At 42.3% G+C, this 20,537-nt stretch overlaps 1 protein-coding gene across 5 annotated transcripts in view; it reads right to left on the bottom strand.

Annotated features, from left to right (window-relative positions):
* Nucleotides 1-1,689: 1,689 nt before the first annotated feature.
* LOC144534018 (RAS guanyl-releasing protein 2) overlaps nucleotides 1,690-20,537 on the bottom strand; it is a 53,400-nt gene continuing 34,552 nt past the window's right edge. For 2 of the 5 annotated variants that reach the window (XM_078275632.1, XM_078275637.1), the window contains exons 12-17: nucleotides 19,867-19,982; nucleotides 19,639-19,780; nucleotides 10,570-10,606; nucleotides 7,740-7,898; nucleotides 5,617-5,679; nucleotides 1,690-3,265 (exon numbers count right to left, since the gene is read on the bottom strand). In XM_078275632.1, the coding sequence (XP_078131758.1) occupies nucleotides 5,621-5,679; nucleotides 7,740-7,898; nucleotides 10,570-10,606; nucleotides 19,639-19,780; nucleotides 19,867-19,982 (513 nt within the window). In that variant the 3' untranslated portion in view covers nucleotides 1,690-3,265; nucleotides 5,617-5,620. Of the gene's footprint in view, nucleotides 3,356-4,797; nucleotides 5,504-5,616; nucleotides 5,680-7,739; nucleotides 7,899-10,569; nucleotides 10,607-19,638; nucleotides 19,781-19,866; nucleotides 19,983-20,537 lie in introns of those variants that run through there. The other 3 variants (XM_078275635.1, XM_078275636.1, XM_078275634.1) reach the window with 3 other exon arrangements.

Below are 20,537 nucleotides of genomic sequence, written 5' to 3'. Positions count from 1 at the left end.
ATCAAGCTCTCGAGCTCGCAGTGCGAGAGTGCCAACAATAATTAAGGTGATTTCTCTCCTGTCCTCATTACTATGTAATTAGCTGCAATGCCGTTCGATTTACCCTCATTTCAGACTTTTCAGATCAATATCGCCCGCTAAATGGCTGTGCTGCTAGGAGGGCTTTTCTATAGCCGAATGGGAGGTATTGATCATTGGGCTAGAAGAGATGCTCAATGCTGTCGAAGCAATGACCACACACACTTTAGGGCGCAATCATACAGGCTTTGGATGAAAGGAGATGTGGGAGGGAGTGTGATATTTCAAAGAGTATATTATGTTGGGAGTGTCAGGTTTACGACATGGCTCCCGCTTCTTTTTGTCTACGCTGTATCGACCGCTAGTGAGGTATAGACACAAATCTGGAGATGTTGACTCCTTTGCTTTGCTGAGACATTGCCTAGCATGTCACCTGATAGAAAGAAGGTCCTTTGTTTGCTTCTAAGCCCTGATCCTTTCTGTGTGGAGTCGCCATACTCTTCCTTTTGCATCTCATTCTTCTTGTGGATTTCTTTTGGCGCTTCAGCATGCAAATCAGCTCAATTGAAGAAACTGAAAGGGCTGTGAATGTTTTCTTCATCTATTCATCAATGATGGACCTAGTATTTCAGTTTTGGTAGAATAGGAAGCTACAGGAAAAAAAATTATCACAGTGGCATAATCATACAGTTAACGCTGAATGCATCTATGTGTGACCAGCTCATTGTTAGCCAACACTGCCCCACATGAGAGTATTTAGCGGTATCATAGCACTGGATGAGATATGAGCTGACCCCAATAGGCTGGATATAGCCGGATCGATGTCCTCCCGTTGAATGGAACATACAGAGTGGGAGCCAGGCAATCGGAGGCCCAGACTGACTTCATCTCTGATAGTAATTAGATGTGGCCCCAACTGCAAGGCTCATTCAGGGCTGGTTATTAATGTCTATAGTAGACAGTCGGAGGACACTGGATCATGGTTACGTAAAGAAACGCAGAACTGTGTGGTTGCTGTTGTATAATCGATTTCAACATCTGGGATGAGTATGTTCTGGGAGAGGATGTGGTTAGAGTTTCTGTTGTGGTGCAATTGCTGCGAAACTCTTCTGTTGGGGAGGGCAGAGGTACGGAATGGTGAAAAGGTTGTTTAGTTTAAGTCTAACTGTGTGTCAATCACTGCTCATGCACACGCATTCATTCTCCCTTGTGGGGTGAGGGTCTTAGGAGACCGTTTTGGGCTTCAGCAGAAAGGGGGGAGGGACTGAGAAGTTGTCGATGTTCACATTTTATGGCTAAGTCCTGGATCTTCCCAATCCTACCTACAGCACCTTTAAGCAAGCCTTAATTCCAAAATATCAGCTTTTCAGGAACCGAGAGAAATAGCTTTGATTTTAACTTGAGTAGTGTTTTCAGGCTAGTTTTGAAAAGTTTTTAAAAACCTGCGATTTGCAAAGTTTTCCCAACCCAGAGAATAATTCTTACACACACATTCTTCAAGTTAAAACATGGAAATCACACACAATTGCCAGCTTTCACACGGGAGTATCAGTATTAACAGAAATGTAAGTAAATGGACTGTATTTTCAGATCAAAGCAGCTGCTAAAAGCTGAAAATATCCTCTGCTCAAGAGAAAGTGGAGAATCATCCAAAGTGTCCTATTTCAGAGAGACAATACAAAACCTTTTTACTTAACCAGAACACATATTAAAGTGACGCTTGCTGCATTTAATACTAGGAAGTTGTCTGGGAACCACGAGGAGTAGCATGACATCAGTCTGAAAGATTCATTCACAGAATGACAACAAACATCTTTCGTCAGACAGGCAGTGACACAGAAGGACCGGCAGCTATTTAGCTATTTATACACAAAAATAAATACCAGCAACGCGAGGAGTCTCATTCAATGACAAAGCAGCACTTAACAATATGGCACTGAAAGTCTGAATTCATCTCTCTCCAGGCACAAAGCAACAGAAACAGTTCCTCTGTCTGGAATTTCAACACTTCATGTTTCCTAAATAAATGATAACTTGGTGTGCTACATTAAAAAAAAACACACACAAAAAAAAACCTTAGCAACAGAGACGCCTGGCTAGACAATAGAGCCATGAAAGGAGAAGCATGCAGGATAAAAAAAAATAAAAATAAAAAAAACGCCAAATACAACTTGCATCAAAACAGATTCTCAGGGAAAAAATAGAATATTTATACACTTCTGCTGTCAAATGAAGAGCTTCATTATACTGCAGTTATTCTTTTGATTATTTCATTTTTACTGACAGTTCTCAGAGCTCCGAGGCTCCTTCAGAAACGGATAGAGGAATCAGTGGGAAGCCTGTCTCCAGCTCTCTGCTGTCACCATACAGACCTTTTATTAGGGGAAAATCCAATCTTCATCTGACAGCAGCATGTCACGGTTTGTGCTACATTCACAGTACTGACGGAGGAGAGATCATCTATCAATGCACTGGTACAATACCGTACTGTATACCGAAAACAACACCACAGCAATAACTATAGGACAGTTACTGATATTCAGGTAAACATGACAAAATACAATGTTGTTCAAAGTCCATTCTGGTTATTACTGTCCACACAGTCATTTCAGCTCTTTGCTTTAGTCATCATGCTTCAGACGGCCACCAAGCATCAACAATATTTTATCTGACATCAAAATTGGTCCTATTAGTGGTCCACTGAAATGTAATTCAAAACGAGATGATGAACAATATAAAGACGAAGAAAGACGGTAGCTTTGTCTGGATGGCAGGTTTACATTCTTGGCAATAACAGCACCTCTTTTATGTTTTAAAGAAAGAAGACGATGATGAAAAAAAATCAGACAGCCATTCCAATTTGTAGCAAAGTGTGCTCAAATTACAAACTCCACTGACTTTGACATTCCACCAAGAAAATACAATTTTGTGGATTTTTTTTTGTAATATATAGTCACTTTTACAGTAACACTCTTGGTCAACACTGAATCAAAATACAGAAATTGTACATCATAATCATACAAAGACATTGGATTCTCATTGGTGGTCAATTTCATGAGTTAGGTGGAGTTGCTGTTGCAGTATGCGTCCACTGTGTGGCAGCGTGATGGAGTCCTGGCTTGTGTTCAGTGCAGTTTCTCAGCAGTGTTGAGGGTTGTAAAGCTGACATACTGTAGCACATTCTGTGTCTGGCTCCCGACACTCTGACGCTGATTTGGCTTCTTGCACACCAACTGTAGGAGGGATTCTAAAATAGAGAGCTGGAGACTGTCACTGGCCTGTTCATCAGAACCACATTTAACTTCTTAAGGCTCCTGCAAGGGTTGAAATACACTGGCTGATGCGTCCAGTAGTACATGTGTAAATGCAGAAAGAATATAGCCACAGTAAGAACAGTTCTTAAGGGGAGACACTACATGTAAATAGGGAAAATATTTTAACTACATTTTATTTTAAAATGTTTAACTAATAGACCATGAAACCATGAAACTTCCCCACTTGATTACTTACATTAAGACAACTTTTTCTTGCATTCCAAGTTTTCTGAAATTTTGATGTTTAAATATGCAAATTAGGCATTTTTCAATGCTAACTTTTGATGTAATTTAGGAGAAATTTACAGGCACAAATAAACAAAGTGTAGTTAAATGAACATCTAAATGTGTATTTTGGATGTTTTATTTTCCCCCAATAGCATGAAAGAAGACATGTTATGGAAGTAAAATAGCCCAAAAACCCTAAACTGAAAAATGATGCTTTTGCCTGTAGTGTCTCCCCTTAACAGTAACAATAAATTGGTTTGGGAATATGCACCAATTAATAACAACTGAATTGATAAAGGACCTTAAGGCAGCGGTTGTTATCTTTTGTGCCTGTGGCCAAAAATAGTTTTTAGACCATATTAGTTGATTCATTTCTTTTTTTTTTTTAAACATTTGTGTTTAATTAAATTGCCACAAACTAATTGCTCCTTTTTGCCCCAGGGTCTACTAAAGGCTGATCTGGACATGCTTTCATCATTCTTAGGCCTGTTTTGTTCAGCTGGTCATTTTGCCAAGTTATGCATTTGCCTTAATTGTAAAGATAATACAACTTTATCATTAAAGCCAATAGCAAACGAAAAAAATGTCACGTTTCATTTGTCCTGTACCTTGTAAAATACTGATTAGTTTTACATCTGCAGGCCTGTAAAAATGATTCAAATCAAACAATCTGAAAAGACAAAGTTGCTCTTTGATTACTGCTCACAACTCCTATTCATATGCAACATGTGATGAGAGGAAATAATATATGAGAGGTAGGTTTTAAAGGGTCACAAAAAGGTCGACAGATAATATGAACATCAAGGTATTTCCTGTGCAGATACACTTTATTGATCTATTTATCTTTTTATTTGGAGAGTCCAATTTCAAAGCAATAGGTCAACATTTTGGGAAATGTTTGCCAGGAGTTACCGCATCATGTCTGTCGTTACATATGAAGCTACAGCCAGTGGCTGGTTAGCTTAGCATTAAGACAGAAAACAGGGGAAAACAGCTGGCCTGGCTCTGTCCAAAGGTAATCCAATCTGCTTACCAGCACAGCTAAAGCTCACTAATTATCTCGGAGTCTCCGCTGGTTGCATAGCAACGTCACAGTGATGACAAGACTCCAGGAAATTCCTTAGTCCAGCCAGTCTTTTAAATCCCAAATGTGTCATTTTTACACTTTGGGTTTTGTACATCATGTTAATTAGGGAGCTGCAGAGATTTTGTTACCTTCAGACAGAGCCAGCCAACACCCCCGGTTTCCCTTTCATGCAAAGCTACGCTAACCAGCTGCTGGCTCCAGCTACATATTTTACAGAACAGATGTGAGAGTGGTATTCATTTTCTCATTTAACTCTCAACAAGAAAGTGACATTTCAAATCAATCAAAAAGCAGATCAAATGTGCTGATTCTCTACGAACTATGCACTCCTAATCTAAACTCTAAACTCATCTCTTCATGATGAATCTGAACTACAATACATAATTACTTTCCAAACTAAGCACAGCAACAATGTCAATAACAATCATATAGAATGCATCCAATAGTGTGAGGCTACATTTACATCGTTACGTTTTGGTTTTTAAGCGGAGTTTTGAGCCAGTAGCGATCTGTTTTTAGCTCCAGTAGAAGAACAAATCTCTGTGTAAACTAACACGGCCAAACCGCATATCTCATCAACATTCTCGTATACTGGGCATGCGTGTGCCGGGGTAAACAGGAAGCAGCATGTATACTTCGCACATTGCTTGCAGTTGCCATGGTAATATTAGTACTTTAGTATTAGAGAACGATAAGACAGATAAGACCCAATCAGGCGGCGAAACATTGGCGGTGTTGCCAAAGGTCGGCGTTGCCAAAGGTCTCCATTTGCAACCGTTGAGACTGCAACACACTGCAACAGATTCCAAACCAAAATGGGTCAGAAGTCTTTTCAAATGTCTCCGGTTTCGGGGCTCTGAAACACCAGAACAGGGGGAACGCAAGGTGTAAATGTAGCAAAAGATATTCGTTTTTAAACCAAAGTAGCAATGTAAATGTAGCCTGAGCCAAAGTGAACATCTCTCTCACCTGGTTATAGGTGGACATCAAACACTCCTTCCTCCACTGTCTCTATATCCTCTTCAGCAATTACTGATGACAACAGAGAAGGCGAGGGGAAAGAAATGAGGACTAGATTGGTCAATCAAATGAAAATGCAAAACACTGCCTAACGCTAATGAAAATGCGTGGCCTTTCGTCTGTTTACTCTGCCAATTCATTCGTCTAGCAGCGTCAATGATCAAGCAGGCTCACAGTGATAAAACAAAGCTAGGCAGGGCAACACTTTTGCTAATGTCTGGTAAAAACACTGCATGTATGAGTCACTGGCCTCGCTGGGGGGTGCCAATCACATTTCCATTGCAAATTGCACTATATTGTTTGAGAATATCTCCCAAACGCCAGTGCTCCATATGCTCAGGGAGAGACAAAAGCACCCTTAAAAAAGTGGACTTGTTCCAGTGGTGACATGAAGCGCTGAAAGAGTGTTATAAAAATCCCTCTAAGCTATACTTCTCTGACTGCATTAGACATTGATGCATTTTGGAAAAAAAAAAATTTTCTGCTAGTGTTTTTTTTTTAGGATTGTGAAGGTGTTTTTCATGAGCACTATACTATGTTGTGTCTTTCCTAAAATCGAGAAAGCTAATGAACCTATTTCATGCTGCATGTATGTCTAAAAATATGTCATAAAAGGTCCCATATTGTAAAAAGTGAGATTTCAGGTGAACAGGTATTCCAGCCAAGGACGACTGAACTACATTCCACAAAACTGGGTTTTGCCTCAGAAACAGCATTTTTTATGTCAACCCACACATTTTCTATGAGATTGAGGTCTGGGGACTCCATAACATCAATCTTGTTCATCTGGAACCAAGACTTTGCTTGCTCACTGGTGTGTTTTGGGTCATTGTCTTGTTGAAAGACCCATTTCAAAGGCATTTCCTCTTCAGCATAAGGCAACATGACCTCTTCAAGTATTTTGATGTATTGAAACTGATCCATGATCCCTGGTATGCGATAAATAGGCCCAACACCACAATATGAGAAACATTCCCATAACATGATTTTTGCACCACCATGCTTTACTGTCTTCACAGTGTACTGTGGCTTGAATTCAGTGCATAGGGGTCGTCGGACAAACTGTCTGTGGCCCCCAATTTTGCTCTCATCAGTCCACAGAATGTTGCCCCATTTCTCCTTTGGCCAGTCAATGTGTCCTTTGGCAAATTTCAACCTATTCAGTACATGTCTTTTTTTCAGCAATGGGACTTTGCGGGGGCTTCTAGCTGATAGCTTTGCTTCACATAGCCTTCTTCTGATCGTAACAGTACTCACAGGTAACTTTAAGTCTTCTTTGATTTTCCTGGAGCTGATCATTGGTTGAGCCTTTGCCATTTTGGCTATTCTTCGATCCATTCGAATGGTAGTTGACCGTTTTTCCCCACGTCGTTCAGGCTTTGGATGCCATTTCAAGGCATTTGAAATCATTTTGGCTGAGCAGCCTATAATTTTCTGTACTTCTTTATATGTTTTCTCTTCTCCAATCAACTTTTTAATCAAAGTCTGCTGTTCCTCAGAGTAATGTCTGGAATGACCCATTTTGCATTTAGTGTTTGCATTAGTATTTCAGTGTGAAATGCACTATAACCAGCATGAACAACATTTGCTTCCTTCCTTCCTTAAATATGGGCCATAACTAACACCTGTTTCTTCACAGAATCAATCACCTCACTAATTGAACACAACACTGCTATTATTTTGAACATGCCCCTTTCAATTACAGATTCAATTACACAGAATAAGCAGCATGCATGTCATGACTGTTGGGTCTGTTGGTTTTCTATGACTCTACAACACTTACTAGTCAATTATTTGCCATGTAGAAATATCACTTCTACCAAAATATTTGATTTGATTTATGAGGTTAGTGATGTTGGACTGCTATTATTTTGAACATAACTGTATATAGGTAGAAAGTGGCACTACAGTGGCATTAGAATCATTCCCTGGCTGCAATGACGGTACAGAGCGCAGATATGGAAGACCAGGAAACGCTGACCAATCAGAGCAGACTGGGCTTTTTTTTTTATATATATATATATAGTGTACATAAAACAGATTTTATTTAGTTGACATAACATCCAACTGACCTGTGTTCTGCAGGCTGGGAGGGGTGTTAGCAGGTGGAGGGAAGCTGAAGGATCTGGCCTGGAGGGCCGGCGGCGTCTCGTGGCTTATGCTCTTCGTCCTCTTCCGGCACTCGACAGCCAGGCGGCTTCGGCAGGCCTTGTGGCAGTTCACCCCGCAGGCTACCGCCGGAGCGTCCATGAGGCAGGAGAAGGACAGCGGCAAAGAGAGGTGACGGGAGAGGAGGAGAGGACGGGCGGGTCGGAGGAGAGGGAGGGAGAGTCGCAGAGAGAGGAGGCGAGATGGGAAGAAGAAAGGGGAAGATGGGGAGCGGGGTGGAGAGAGAGGGACAGGGTCAGACAGAGGGACCGGTGCAAACAGAAACATCGGGGCGAACGGAAGAGCCAGCGGTGACAGGAACGAGCTTCTACACGGCATGCAGACACACAAGCGCTGGCACACACACACGCTGAGGTCAACTGTGCCTGACAACAACTCTGCCAACCATGGGGAGTCTGAGAGGAGAGGGGCCATGGGTCATTGAGCAAGGCATCACCAAAACATGTGAGTCAAAGAACCTGAACAAACACACACACACAGTAGTGTAGTTTTGCCACAGTGACCAACACTGTTCTCAACATTAACATTTTAGAAATGTTCAACAAAGGTGTTTTTAAAATTCTGTTCTGTGTATGTGTTCAACCCATCCATCCATCCCCCCACCCCAACCTCCACCCTTCACGGACTTACGGAGACTTTGATTAGAAACGTATTTGTGATACGTCAAAGACAAACGTAATCCAGGACATAACATAATGCATTTTTGTCGTATGGGAACATCATTTTTTAGACAGGGCTGTACTGGGATTGTTTGACATTTTGGGAAATATACCTACTTGTTTTCTTTGCTCTGGACAGCAGTTTCATATTTAACAGACAAATATAAAATTGGTATTGACCTTGGCATCTATCTCTTAATAAGAGTGAATAACCCTAAAATATTGAGTTATTCCTTCAAACAGCGAGGAACTTGTTGCTGTGATATCATAGGATACTGGCATTGTGACAACACACCCATTCAAAGACGATGAGATGCCTCTCATATCTACGTCTACCATCACAAAACGCACACACACACACACACACACACACACACCCATTCAGAGGTCTCAACACACTGCTCCTGCACTGTGAATGGTGATTCATTTCAATTATGTATCTGCGCGGGCTCTCTACCTCCCTGAGTGCGGGCTAACAATGGAAATGGGGATGAATGGCTCGGGGGCTCTCTCATTGACTTCCTGTGGTCTCATTAATGCACTGGAACTCAGAGACATACGGCGATGTGGTATCGGTTTGTTTATGTACAAAGTGCTTCTGTGTTTGCTCTCTTTTCACTTCCCTGCCATTTTTTTTACTCCTTTTGTCTCAACAGCAGCAACCATGTAAGTATGCTTGCATCCAGTAAAGCCACAAAAAAAAGACTGAAAACAAAACACTTGATTTAGGTAGAACAAGTCTCGGTAATTAGGAAATAAGGTGGTGATAGACTACGGATCTTTTCTTTTCTCCTCCTAAACACAAGACGCAGGGTGAATACTGCTAGTAAGAGACCACAATACCTCAAAGGCCCCAAGGAGCGTGACTTGCTCTCGTTGCTATGCAAGGTAACTTGCAAGCTTTTTAATAAGCGCTAGCCAGTAATTGAAATGCTTGTTTTTTCAAGAAGAAACATGAATACATTATATCCTCCAACACGCCAGGGCTCTGTATACATGCCGGTCCCGTTATTATTGGCTATTAAGTTGTGATCTCTCTTTCTCCCTCCACCCCAACGGGTTGAGGTAGATGGCCGCCAACCAAGAACGAGGGTCTGTCCGAGGTTTCTGCCTGTTAAAAGGAAGTTTTTCCTCACTGCCGTTGCACCAAATGCTTGCTTCTATTATTGGGTCTGTGTCCTGTTATGATTTGACACTATAAATAAAATTTAATTTAATTGAAAAATGCATTGCAACAGTAATAGCTAACTTCCAAACCAATGCTTGTGCAGACAAATAACTGAACAGCCTTGTGCTTCAAACAGCAATTGAAACTAATTTGTTGAACAATTGACACAATAATGAAACCCTGCCTGTGAAATGTCTGCCCACGCTATCTTCTCCCATTCATAACGGCGAGCTGCAATCAATCACTTCTCCTAAGACTCCAGCAGATGGAAACTTGCATTATTTGCATTTTAGAGGCCTTGGCCTCGATTCCAAAAGTTCCTGCTCGACATCTGGGTGGAACCTTATGCAGCGTTAACGTTATTTAGTTCACTGAACGTCTGCAGATTATCACTACTTAAGTTTGAGCGTCAGCACGGACCACCAGCAGCACAGTCATAGAGGGAGAAGAAGCAAGCTGTTGGAGTGTTTGTTTAGATGCTAATGAGGACGAGAAAAGGATGGGAGGCGTTGGAGGTTGCCTGTGTGTATGTACATTTGTGAAGTGAACCAGCTTCTTCAAACACTGGCCTACTGGGAGTGTTTGAAAGGGCAAATAATAGTGCATTGTGTGTAGTGTGGTCGCAGCTGATGGAGCTAATCCAGCTGTAATTGAACGGAGCTTTGTACGTGGACATATATTTAAAGATTGTGATTTATTTACAATGGTTTCTGTGTTGATGACATTTACCCAGCACTTTACCTCTGTAGATCTTGGTCTACAGAGGGTGTGTGTGAGTGTTTGATGGCTGGGAATCGATGGCGTCAAAAAGAATCGCTAATTCTTTAAAGGCTTCACCCTTCTGAGTGCAACACGCACATCTGTGCAGCGGACATGGAGTCGGATCTAAATGTATTGCTGTCTTACCTTTACACTTGTAGCCTTGCTTGTAGAAGCCCCATATCTGCAAAAAGACAGAATAAGAAAGGAATAAAGTGACAGTGGGGGTTGGGTGTTAATTAGGACGTGTTTTCATTTCCATGAAGGCAAGAGAGTTAATGTTAAAATCATGCAGCAATTACAGAGAGATCTGAGTAGGGTAGGTGTTGAAGGTCCATCGTCCGTCCAGGAATTCAAATGCTCCTGTCTTCAACTGTTTTTTAATGAACAAATATAAGATCTTTATTAACACAGTAAATCCATTTTTCGTACACTCTCTACCAGGGCTGCAGACGTTTTTCTATTATCTCGGACTCGTTTTGACAATTGTTTTCTAAAGTAACTTCCTCCTCCAAAACAAAACCATTCATTCAGAAAACAGGAATTAGTTTTTTTGCTTTTTTAAATTACAAAAAATGAAGCCAAATGATCATCTTAAAGTAGGGTATACTGTCTCTCACATCACATAAATCATGAATAGGTAGGTATGTGGTCTTGAAGAGGATTCTTTTTATTCTGTCTCGGTCTTGACTCTCTTAATTGGACTCGGCCTTGACATAGTCTCAAACCTCTTTAGACTCGGTCTTGGACTTGTCTTGGACTCGACAAAGGTGGACTTGACTACAGCCCTGCTCTTCACACTTTGTTTTAGCGCCGTGCAAGCGCTGGAGAAAGCTCCGGCTGACCCATCATAAATCTGCACGAGGGGAGTCTTTGTTTGTTTGTATGTATGTATGTCTTGGTTTGTTTGTATGTCTTTAAACTAGGGTTGCACGATATTAACAAAATGTGATATTGCAATATTGATTATGAACGTATGTAAAATTACTAAAGTTACGGGAAAACGCATCAAAATAGATTCCTAACAAATAAAAGAAGTTTTCTTACAACACAAGGTTGATTTCAACTGACAGTCGTATTGGACTAGTCCAACATGAATAAATAAATAAGGACCATGTCTACAGAACAGGACATGTTTTACTGGTTGGACAGTATCAAATAAATAAATAAAGAGACCAGGACACAACTTTAATTTCGCTTCTCTGACTCGTTCCGTTTAGTTGTCTTTATCAATTTCTTCACTTACACTTCTCTGTTAAAATATGAACACACGTGGTACGCTCCATAGGGTTTGTCACGTAGTGGACCCGTGTGCTGACGTGCACTAACATGTGCAAGTGGCACGGTAACTGGCCGATGAAACATGATCATTATAGCATTTCAAACGGGCTCTAAATCAAACACAACAAAGCCACACAGTCAACAGACGGGACGCAGCGCTCCACAATATAAACAAAGTATTGCATACTTATTGCGACGCTTTCGATATATTGCGATAACAATATTGAGTCGATATATCTTGCACCCCTAGATATAATATTGCGCAACGTGATATTGCGATAACGATATTGAGTCGATATATCATGCACCCCTACTTTAAACTAGGGCTGTCAAACGATTAATTTTTTTTAATCGCTGAAGTTCTATAGTTAATAGCGATTAATCGCATATTTTATCACATGATTAAAATTCTATTATTTTGCATTTCAAACAGTTTTTAAGTACATATTAACAATAGAAAGCAATTTTTACCAGTGTATCTTGATTGGGAATCAAATGAATGCAAAGAAAGTGACTTTATGAACTTGATTTTGTCATTATTGCACAATTCCTCCAAGTACCTAACTAAAAAACTAAAACTCCCTATCCTTACTAGAGTCAATATAGTGTTTAGTAACTCCTAAATAATGTTGATTATCACTGACGTCCAGTGATCACCGGTTAATGAGACAGCTGTTCCAGTTTAGCTGCTTTCTCCGTGTCATACAGGCTGTGTATGGTCAAACTACTGTCCCCCTCGATAGCAGTGTATAAGACGGGTCAGAACATGTCAACCGTAATACCTCTTTAAGACCCGAGTCCTCTACGATGCTGACAGGTCTGCAGTTAGTTGCCACCTGTTTCGCAAGAGCAAGTAGCACTCTCCAAAATACTGCTTTGCCTGAGTGGGTAGCATGCTAGCGGCTAGCATCACGTTAACTGTACTACTATGCTTAGCTCGTAGGTGGTAGCTCAAGCTTGACGTGCTTCGGTGATATTTTAATTCGGCTTTACACAACATGCATATGGCTTTCGACTTGTCTACTGAGCCTTGTTTTGGAAAATAAAAAGCGCCATTCAGGATTTCATTGCTGCTGTCTTTCTCCATCATGCCTGCAGCCTGCAGCAGCAGGATGTGATACGAGGAAGTGGCAGCTTGACGATAAGTAACGGTGCTGCAAAGGGTCAAAATAGTAGCCTGCAAAGCCGAGTGAAGTGTAAAATAAATTAATAAATGCCGGCATGTGATTAATGCGATTAAAAAAAAAAAAATGTTGCATCGCGTCGGCCCTTAATCGCATCGCGATTAACGCGTTAACGCTGACAGCCCTACTTTAAACTAATCACTAGCCCTTCTTGGGTGGGGCTAAGCCCAGGATGCAATGATGGTGCGCTTGCAAAATAGTGTCGGGAGGACACTAGAGAACTTGTTTTGGTGGAACATTTGCACGTGATTAGGCGAGCTAAAGCCCTGCAAAAGAAAACGCCATATAAAACATTAAAAGACATATGTTGACTGTGTGATACGACTTTTAATGATAAAAAAGACAAACATAATTTGAGCGCCGGTGCCCGAGAGGTAAAGCCTGCCTATGCTTTAGCTTCGGATGAGCTCGCTGGACTTCCATCTAGCTTGTTGTTGTTGTTGTTTCACGTAGCGACGGGGATTTTGAAAACGGTAACACGCAGGTAACGCTCGATGGTGTTTTTCGCCTCCAACGGCGTCTTCCAGGCAGCTAACCCTAACCTTAACCCTAAACATAACCATTGCCGCGCTGCCTGGGAGGAGACGTTGGGGGCAAAAAACACCAAAGACCACAGATAACATGCATCATGTAGGAGGCCAATGGCAAGCTTATACACGCAGTCTACATTCTGTTAGTCAGACTACATTTTTAGCAACTGCACCTTCAAATATACAAATATTTTGTATTTGTATCTAGGGCTGCACGATATGAGGAAAATATGCGATATGCGACACAGAGAAAGAACTAAATAAGAAAGCTTTCACATCACTGCCTTTTAGATTTTTTGTTATAAATGCAACACCTACTCGATACAGGGTTGACACAGTATTAGCTGACCACCATTAGATAATTTTTACTACAGTGTTTAAATCACCAAGATTTAAGTACAAAGTAATGTGGACTGTTGAAAAAGGTAAGTTCAGTTCTCCTCCGACTCCAGTGTTAGCTGCCCAGACACAACTTTTAAAAAACTAAAATCACAGTCCTCTCTTTACAACATACATGTTGTACATTTGCCCTTTTTTGTCAGCCACCTTTCAATGCATCTTTGCTATTTTTAGACCGTCCAGCGCCCATCTTTGCACCCATGGGTGTGCTGGTCTTACAGGGAGGTGTGTTCAGGTGCATTCTTGGCGTATTGCTCTCTTGAGGCAGCGGAAAGTTATCGCGCCATTGCAATTGCCAATATACTGCAGGAGTCTTCAACGTTTTTTAAGCCAAACTATAAGAGAAGAGCAGGGACCCCCTCCTACATACAGTATATTGTATTGAGTTGCATATTAAACCTTTTATGGTGGCCTACAATACTAAACTACTATTTATATATTCATATATCGTCATGTTTAAATGTCAAACACATGTGGAAGGCACAGTGAATCCTTAAGCCTAACTGTATCTATAGATGGGTACCTTAGTGGCTATAGTTATCGTATCATCAATGTTGTTGCTGTTTTTTACGAATAGGCCGGCATGTTAAAACACCCGTATAGTTCACATCTTGATACACCCCATTGATGCTGAGACACCGAGCAAAGGCTGGAGAGAATAAAAGGAAAGGAAGAAAAAGGGGCACAATGAGAGGGGGGGGAGAGAGAGAGAGAGAGAGAGAGAGAGCGAGAGAGAGACGAAGGGAAAGAAAGGAGGAGAGAGAGGAGATTGCCGGGACAGAGGGGGTGGAGGGGGAACGAGATCAAGCGGGGCACAGGGAGCGCACAGACAGTGGGGGAACAATGACATGAAAGAGGCGAGCTGGAGATCACACACTGCACTGACACATCTGAGGAGGCACAAAATACCCTGACCTCTTCACTCACACACACACACACACACACACACACACACACACACACGCTAACCTACATGCATGCATGCAAACACATACACTTGTCAATGCACATTATACACACAAACAAAGGCACACACACACACACACACACACACACACACGCACAGTGAGAAATGGTGCACAGCCAGAGGCTCTACAACAAAGAGCAGTCAGTTAGGAGCGGAACATCTAAACACAACTATCAACACGGCTCTGCCTACACTGCCTGACCTTTACTGTCTCTGTGGACTCAAAAACACAATGCACTACAAACAAGAGCTGGAAACACACTGACTTAGGATTCTCTGTTAGCTTTTAGCAAGCTGTACTATTAATCTGGAAATGATTTGGCACTTAACCTGCAAATTCTGCATTTTATTGTGATGATAATGTGCCACTTTCGCTTGCAATCAATCAGCATTCCACTGAAGGAGAACCAGAGTGGCTCTGGGCAGATCCAATAGTTTTAAACTTACCCTTCAAGGAAGTTAACACTTGTCAATGGAGAGAGGCCAGACTCTCTGTACAAATGAAATGTACGAGAGTCTGGTAGGACCAGACTAGCTCTCAGTCATTATGCTAAGCTAACTGTCGCCTGGCTGTAGCTTCATATCTAATGAACAGATGGTAGGATCTTCTCATCTAAGGGCGTTTTCACACCGACAGCCTTTAGTTCGGTTGAATCGAACTAGAGTTTGTTTGACCCGCTGGTGCGATTCATTTTTGCAGGTGAGAACGCAGCTATCGAAATCTGGTGCGCACCAAAAGCGGACCAAACAAGTGTACCGAGACCTGCCTGAAGAGGTGGTCTCGGTACGCTTTCAATCAAACTCTGGAGCGGTTCGTTTGTGGTGAGAACGTGATCCGTACTCGAACCGCACCAACTATACCTACTCCACAAGTCTGAGCTAACCTGTAGTCAGGTGTGTTTAGCAATCTGCGATGCAGCAGAGCAGCAAACTGTAGCAGCTTGCAGTGTTTCTATTACAGAAACAGACTGTAGTCAAGCTTGCCGTCCGTCACTCGTATCTCTGTGGTCAAACCAGCTGCAGCAGACGCGGTAACTTAACTATCGGTAAGCAGGGTACGCAGTGCTTACGGACCCGGACCAATCAGGGGCCCGCGTGACTGGAAGATAATGATTGACAGCCGGGGGCCCCTGTCGCATTTTCATTACTCGCGACAATCCCAGCAGTCCCACGTACAGCCACTGACCAAGCGGGAGTGAGAACGGGTCAAATTCATTTCCTTGTTTCAGAGACCGTTCTCTTAATACGTCCATGAACAAGACACGCGTTTGACTCAAACATCTCACATTTACCAACACAACGTACAGCGAAAGACCGTGCAAAACATTTCAGACCGTCCTGCCAACCTGTATACATTTTAACATCAATGTACGCTGTAACGTTTTTTCACTCTAAAGTGCTGACGCTGCTGCTGTTTACATCCTGTCGGCTCTCTGCAGCGGGCGGGGCTGCTGAGTTCCCCCCGTGACTGACGCGCGCACACACATACACACAATCACACACGGTGGATGCAGGAAAAAACGTAGATGAGATGTACAGGATGACCTAAATTGAGGACAGCTACGCTCGTTATCGTAAGTGCAATGATAAGTTAAAGTCTAATAAGTACTTTATCAAACCGTATGAATGTGTGTCCCAGGCCAGGTTAGGAAATTAACTAACAATGTTAGTTAACTAACATATTTTTTTGTCTTAAATCCACCAGCCGTTTTCATATTATACCAACATTTGCAGCATCCTGAGCCTTTTTGGTAAGGTTACTAGAACATCTCAGCCCAGAGTAATTAATTAATAGTAATAATTATTATTCTCCCCAAAACAAGTTTCCTTTTTATTTTTAAAGAACTATACAAAAGCCTTTTTTTGCAACTTTCACTGTCTTCCGCAACTTCATTGCAACAAACATACAAGACATCGCAACTTTTATCGCAATGTTTTACAAAAGCTCCCGCAAAATCAGGCATTTTGGGCCGCAACAATCTATAAAAAAAAGGCTGTGAAATCCTGGAGGGACTGCCCTTGTGTGTTTTTTCATGTGTTATGGTGCGCATTCACCAGTGTTTTTTTGTTGTGGTGGTGCGCGTAGGCTACTCCCGATTTTGTCAGTCATCTCATCTCTTATATGCTGTGTCTCTGTGATCCTATCCTGTCCTATTCATGGTAGCCTACTCCGTCATCACGTGCTGTAGTAGGGGGGCCCGCCTTGATAATCCTGCATAGGGGTTGGCTCATTACGCCACTGAGCTGCAGCTAAAATTGGAAACAGACGCCAGCAGAGCAGAGCGAAGTCTCGGTGACCAGAGCAGACGTAGTCATGTCTCTTGCGGAACAATGTCTGATAATTTTAATGAAATGAGCTGGTTTGACCACTAGACCAGAACACAGGACCTTCTTCCTGTATTTACTTTCTTGCTCCCGCCCCCAGACCTGTCCAACCAATAAGAGGGCTGGACGTTCTTGTCTGATTTGTAATGACGCATTTTGGTACGCTTGGATTTTTCCAGGTGTGAAACCAAACCAAACCAAACCAAACCGACTGAGGGCAAATCGCTCCAAGTTTACTACTCACCAACTGATTAGGACCAAAGCAAACAAACTACAGGTGTGAAAACGCCCTAACTTTCAACAAGAGGGCAAGTAAGGGCGCTTTCACACCTGCCTCATTTAGTTCAGTTGAATCGCACTAGAGTTTGTTTGTCCCACTGGTGCGGTTCGTCAGGGCAGGTGAGAACGAGGCATTCGCACTCGGGTGCGGACCAAACAAGCGTACCGAGACCTGCTTGAAGAGGTGGTCTCGGTACGCTTTCAATCAAACTCTGGCGCGGTTGTCTGATTTGTAGTGACACATTTTGGTACGCTTGGATTTTTCCAGGTGTGAAACAAAACCGAAACAAGGGAAAACCGCTCCAATCATCAACCGATTCGGACCAAAGCAGACACACTATCGGTGTGAAAACGCCCTGAGTTTATTTCCCCAAAACTATCCCTTTTAACTACTGCAACATGCAAACACAGAGAAACAAGTTTAGAAGACTCCTCTCTCCACAAATCCCTCCTCCACACTGCATGCATGGCACAAACAGGCCTGAACTAATCCTGTGTGGGAACTGAGGACTTAGTGTGCACGTTGCTGACAAATAGACGGTGTCATCATCTATAGGAATAAAACAACCTGATGAGCTGCGTGAGCGCTGCATGAGATTTTACAGCCGTTAATTAAGTCTCGTACAGTTTGTGTCTTCAACTGGTTTTTACATCAAAGCAAGAAACGTGTGTTTAGTTGAAGTTCCAGGGACTGAAAACAGATTTATTATTGGCACACCCCTCTCCAAATGTGGAAGCCATCAGCATAAGGTCACCAAACCATGTTCCTGGAAGTGCTTCACAAGTGCTGGTTCGCAGTATGAACCCAAATGCACCTCATACTTAGGTGTAATCACCTAAAAGAACAATACATGTGCATGATACTGTTGCTTTATTATAGATTGATAGTCAATTTCCCCAGTGAGATCATTATCACATACTCTTTATTTCTCAGTCAGGATGAGAAGACGGAATGAGAGATGTTGACTACTGATTTTTGTTCTTCTTCTAGTGATTACACGAAGCTAAGCCTGCAGCTAAAAACTTGCTGTAGTCTCCTGAGATGCAAAAAAAAAAAACTCGCACTGCGTGATGTGTCTTCTTGCTTTGTGTATTGAGTAAAACGCATCTGTGTGCAATTAATTAGGATGTTGAGGCCAAAGGGGGCTGCGGGCAGAACAGCTCAAGATGATGAAGATCCATGTGAGACACTGGCGGTGAGTGAACTCTGCAGTGTTTACAGGAGGACTGGCTTGGCTTATACAGTGTGTTTGAGACAAGTGCTGAAAAATGGGGCTGCGGGAAAATGTTGTTATTGCACAGGAGCCAAGAGGGAAACACAAAGCAGGGAGAAGAGGAAGAGCTCAGTGTATGTACCACTGCCACACACACACACACACACACACACACACACACATACACACACACATATTCAAAGGAAGAAGTCCTTATCTTTCCCTGCTCTCTGTTGTGAGCTTCCCCTCATGATGGTTTGAAAATGCTTCCCCTGGAGAATGTGTTTGTGTTTGTGTGTTTGTGTATGTGTGTATATGTGTGCTCCTTTTGAGTGTAAATTATATTCTATACATATCATTTATGACTTACTTCTCTTTTGAGCATTCTCTCTGTCTCTCTACAGTACACATAAATGAAGTGGATGACATCTCAGTGTCTGCAGTTCAATATTAGGGCCCTATCTGTTCTCATTACAGCTGAGTGCTGACTCACTGTCTATGTCTAAATAACAGAGAGCTCCTTGGGGGACTTTGGGAAATGTTAAGGGCCAGAGGACACACACACACATACATAGATGTAACATTGCCAAAGAGGAGGGTTATTATCTCGCCCAATTACCTTCCTCCCATATTTCCCAGAATGCAACTTCTGCAGCGTGTGGCTGTAGCTCTAAGTAATTGGCATTGCCCTGACCTGACAGGAGAGACCTCTGAGAGATGGGGCTATCATGCGCTGCCAGTGACTGCCCAGACAAATGATGAAGTGCAGATACAGTAGGTGCAGCTGTGGAAGGGCAGGGGGGAGCTCCTCTGACTATACCACGTGCCATTGATTGGGTTAGTGAATGAGTCGATGATCGGTTTATAAACTGATATAAAGTGGGAATCTTAAAGATGGCGATCTGTATTGATATTTTTTTAAAACTTTGGATCGATAATATTGGATCATTGATGATGAATTGATATATTGATCCAGATCGATGTATCGTTACACCCCTAATTTATTTATTTACAAGTGCGAAGAAGTTGATACTCACAAAGCCAGCGCAGTGCTCGCAGAACGTGGGCTTGACGTATGTGCTCTCAGTAAAAGTGTGGATGAAACCCATCTTGCAGTTGAGCAGAGAGCTGGCTTTCATGAAGTAGTCTATCATCTCCTCTCTGCTGATCTTCCCATCTCTGTGAGAGAAAGCAAAGAGATGAGAGGTTGGGTCAAGTGTGTACACTGCATTTGAGCAACAGTGTACACCTCTGCCAATGCTCACTGGTTCTTGTCCAGTTCTCCGAACTTGCTGAGGTATGGGAAGTTGTTCCTGATTGCTTCGAATTCATCCCTGGAGATGTGGCCGTCCCCATCTGAGTCGAAGTTCTTGAACACCGACTGTGAACATGAGGGTTGTGATGGTTAGTTTCAGTCTGAATTCTGCTACAGAGTCACAGAGCCCCCTGACATGTTTTTTTGCCAAGTAGTTAGCCGAGGTAAGATCCTGATAGGGTGGGCAGTAAGATATTCTGTTTGTCTGTGCTGGTTTTTCCAGTAGCATTGAGAAGGGTGTGTGTGTGTGTGTGTGTGTGTGTGTGTGTGTGTGTGTGTGTGTGTGTGTGTGTGTGTGTGTGTGTGTGTGTGTGTGTGTGTGTGTGTGTGTTTTTGAGAATGTGGAAAAAATATAAAATAAGATTTAATTTAGGCCGCTGTCTGAAGGTCCTGAAAATTCCCTAATGTTAATAACACATTAGAAAATGAATTAAGCATGTTTTTGAGCAACCTTTTAAAGGGGCGCTATGCAATTTCTTCGCTGATTTCTCGCTTTTTCCGATGTTTACTTGTGTCTGACTCCTCGCTCATTCTGCCGTTTCGTCTTTCTCTGTTCCTCCGACGCTTTCCTACCTTTCCACTTCTTTTTTGCCGGCTCAGCCATGACGATAGTATGAAAAA

Source organism: Sander vitreus, chromosome 19, assembly GCF_031162955.1.
Source record: "Sander vitreus isolate 19-12246 chromosome 19, sanVit1, whole genome shotgun sequence".
Taxonomy (NCBI): Eukaryota; Metazoa; Chordata; class Actinopteri; order Perciformes; family Percidae; genus Sander; species Sander vitreus.
The sequence above is the reverse complement of the archived record's forward strand: the minus strand, read 5'-3'. Positions and strand labels throughout refer to the sequence as shown.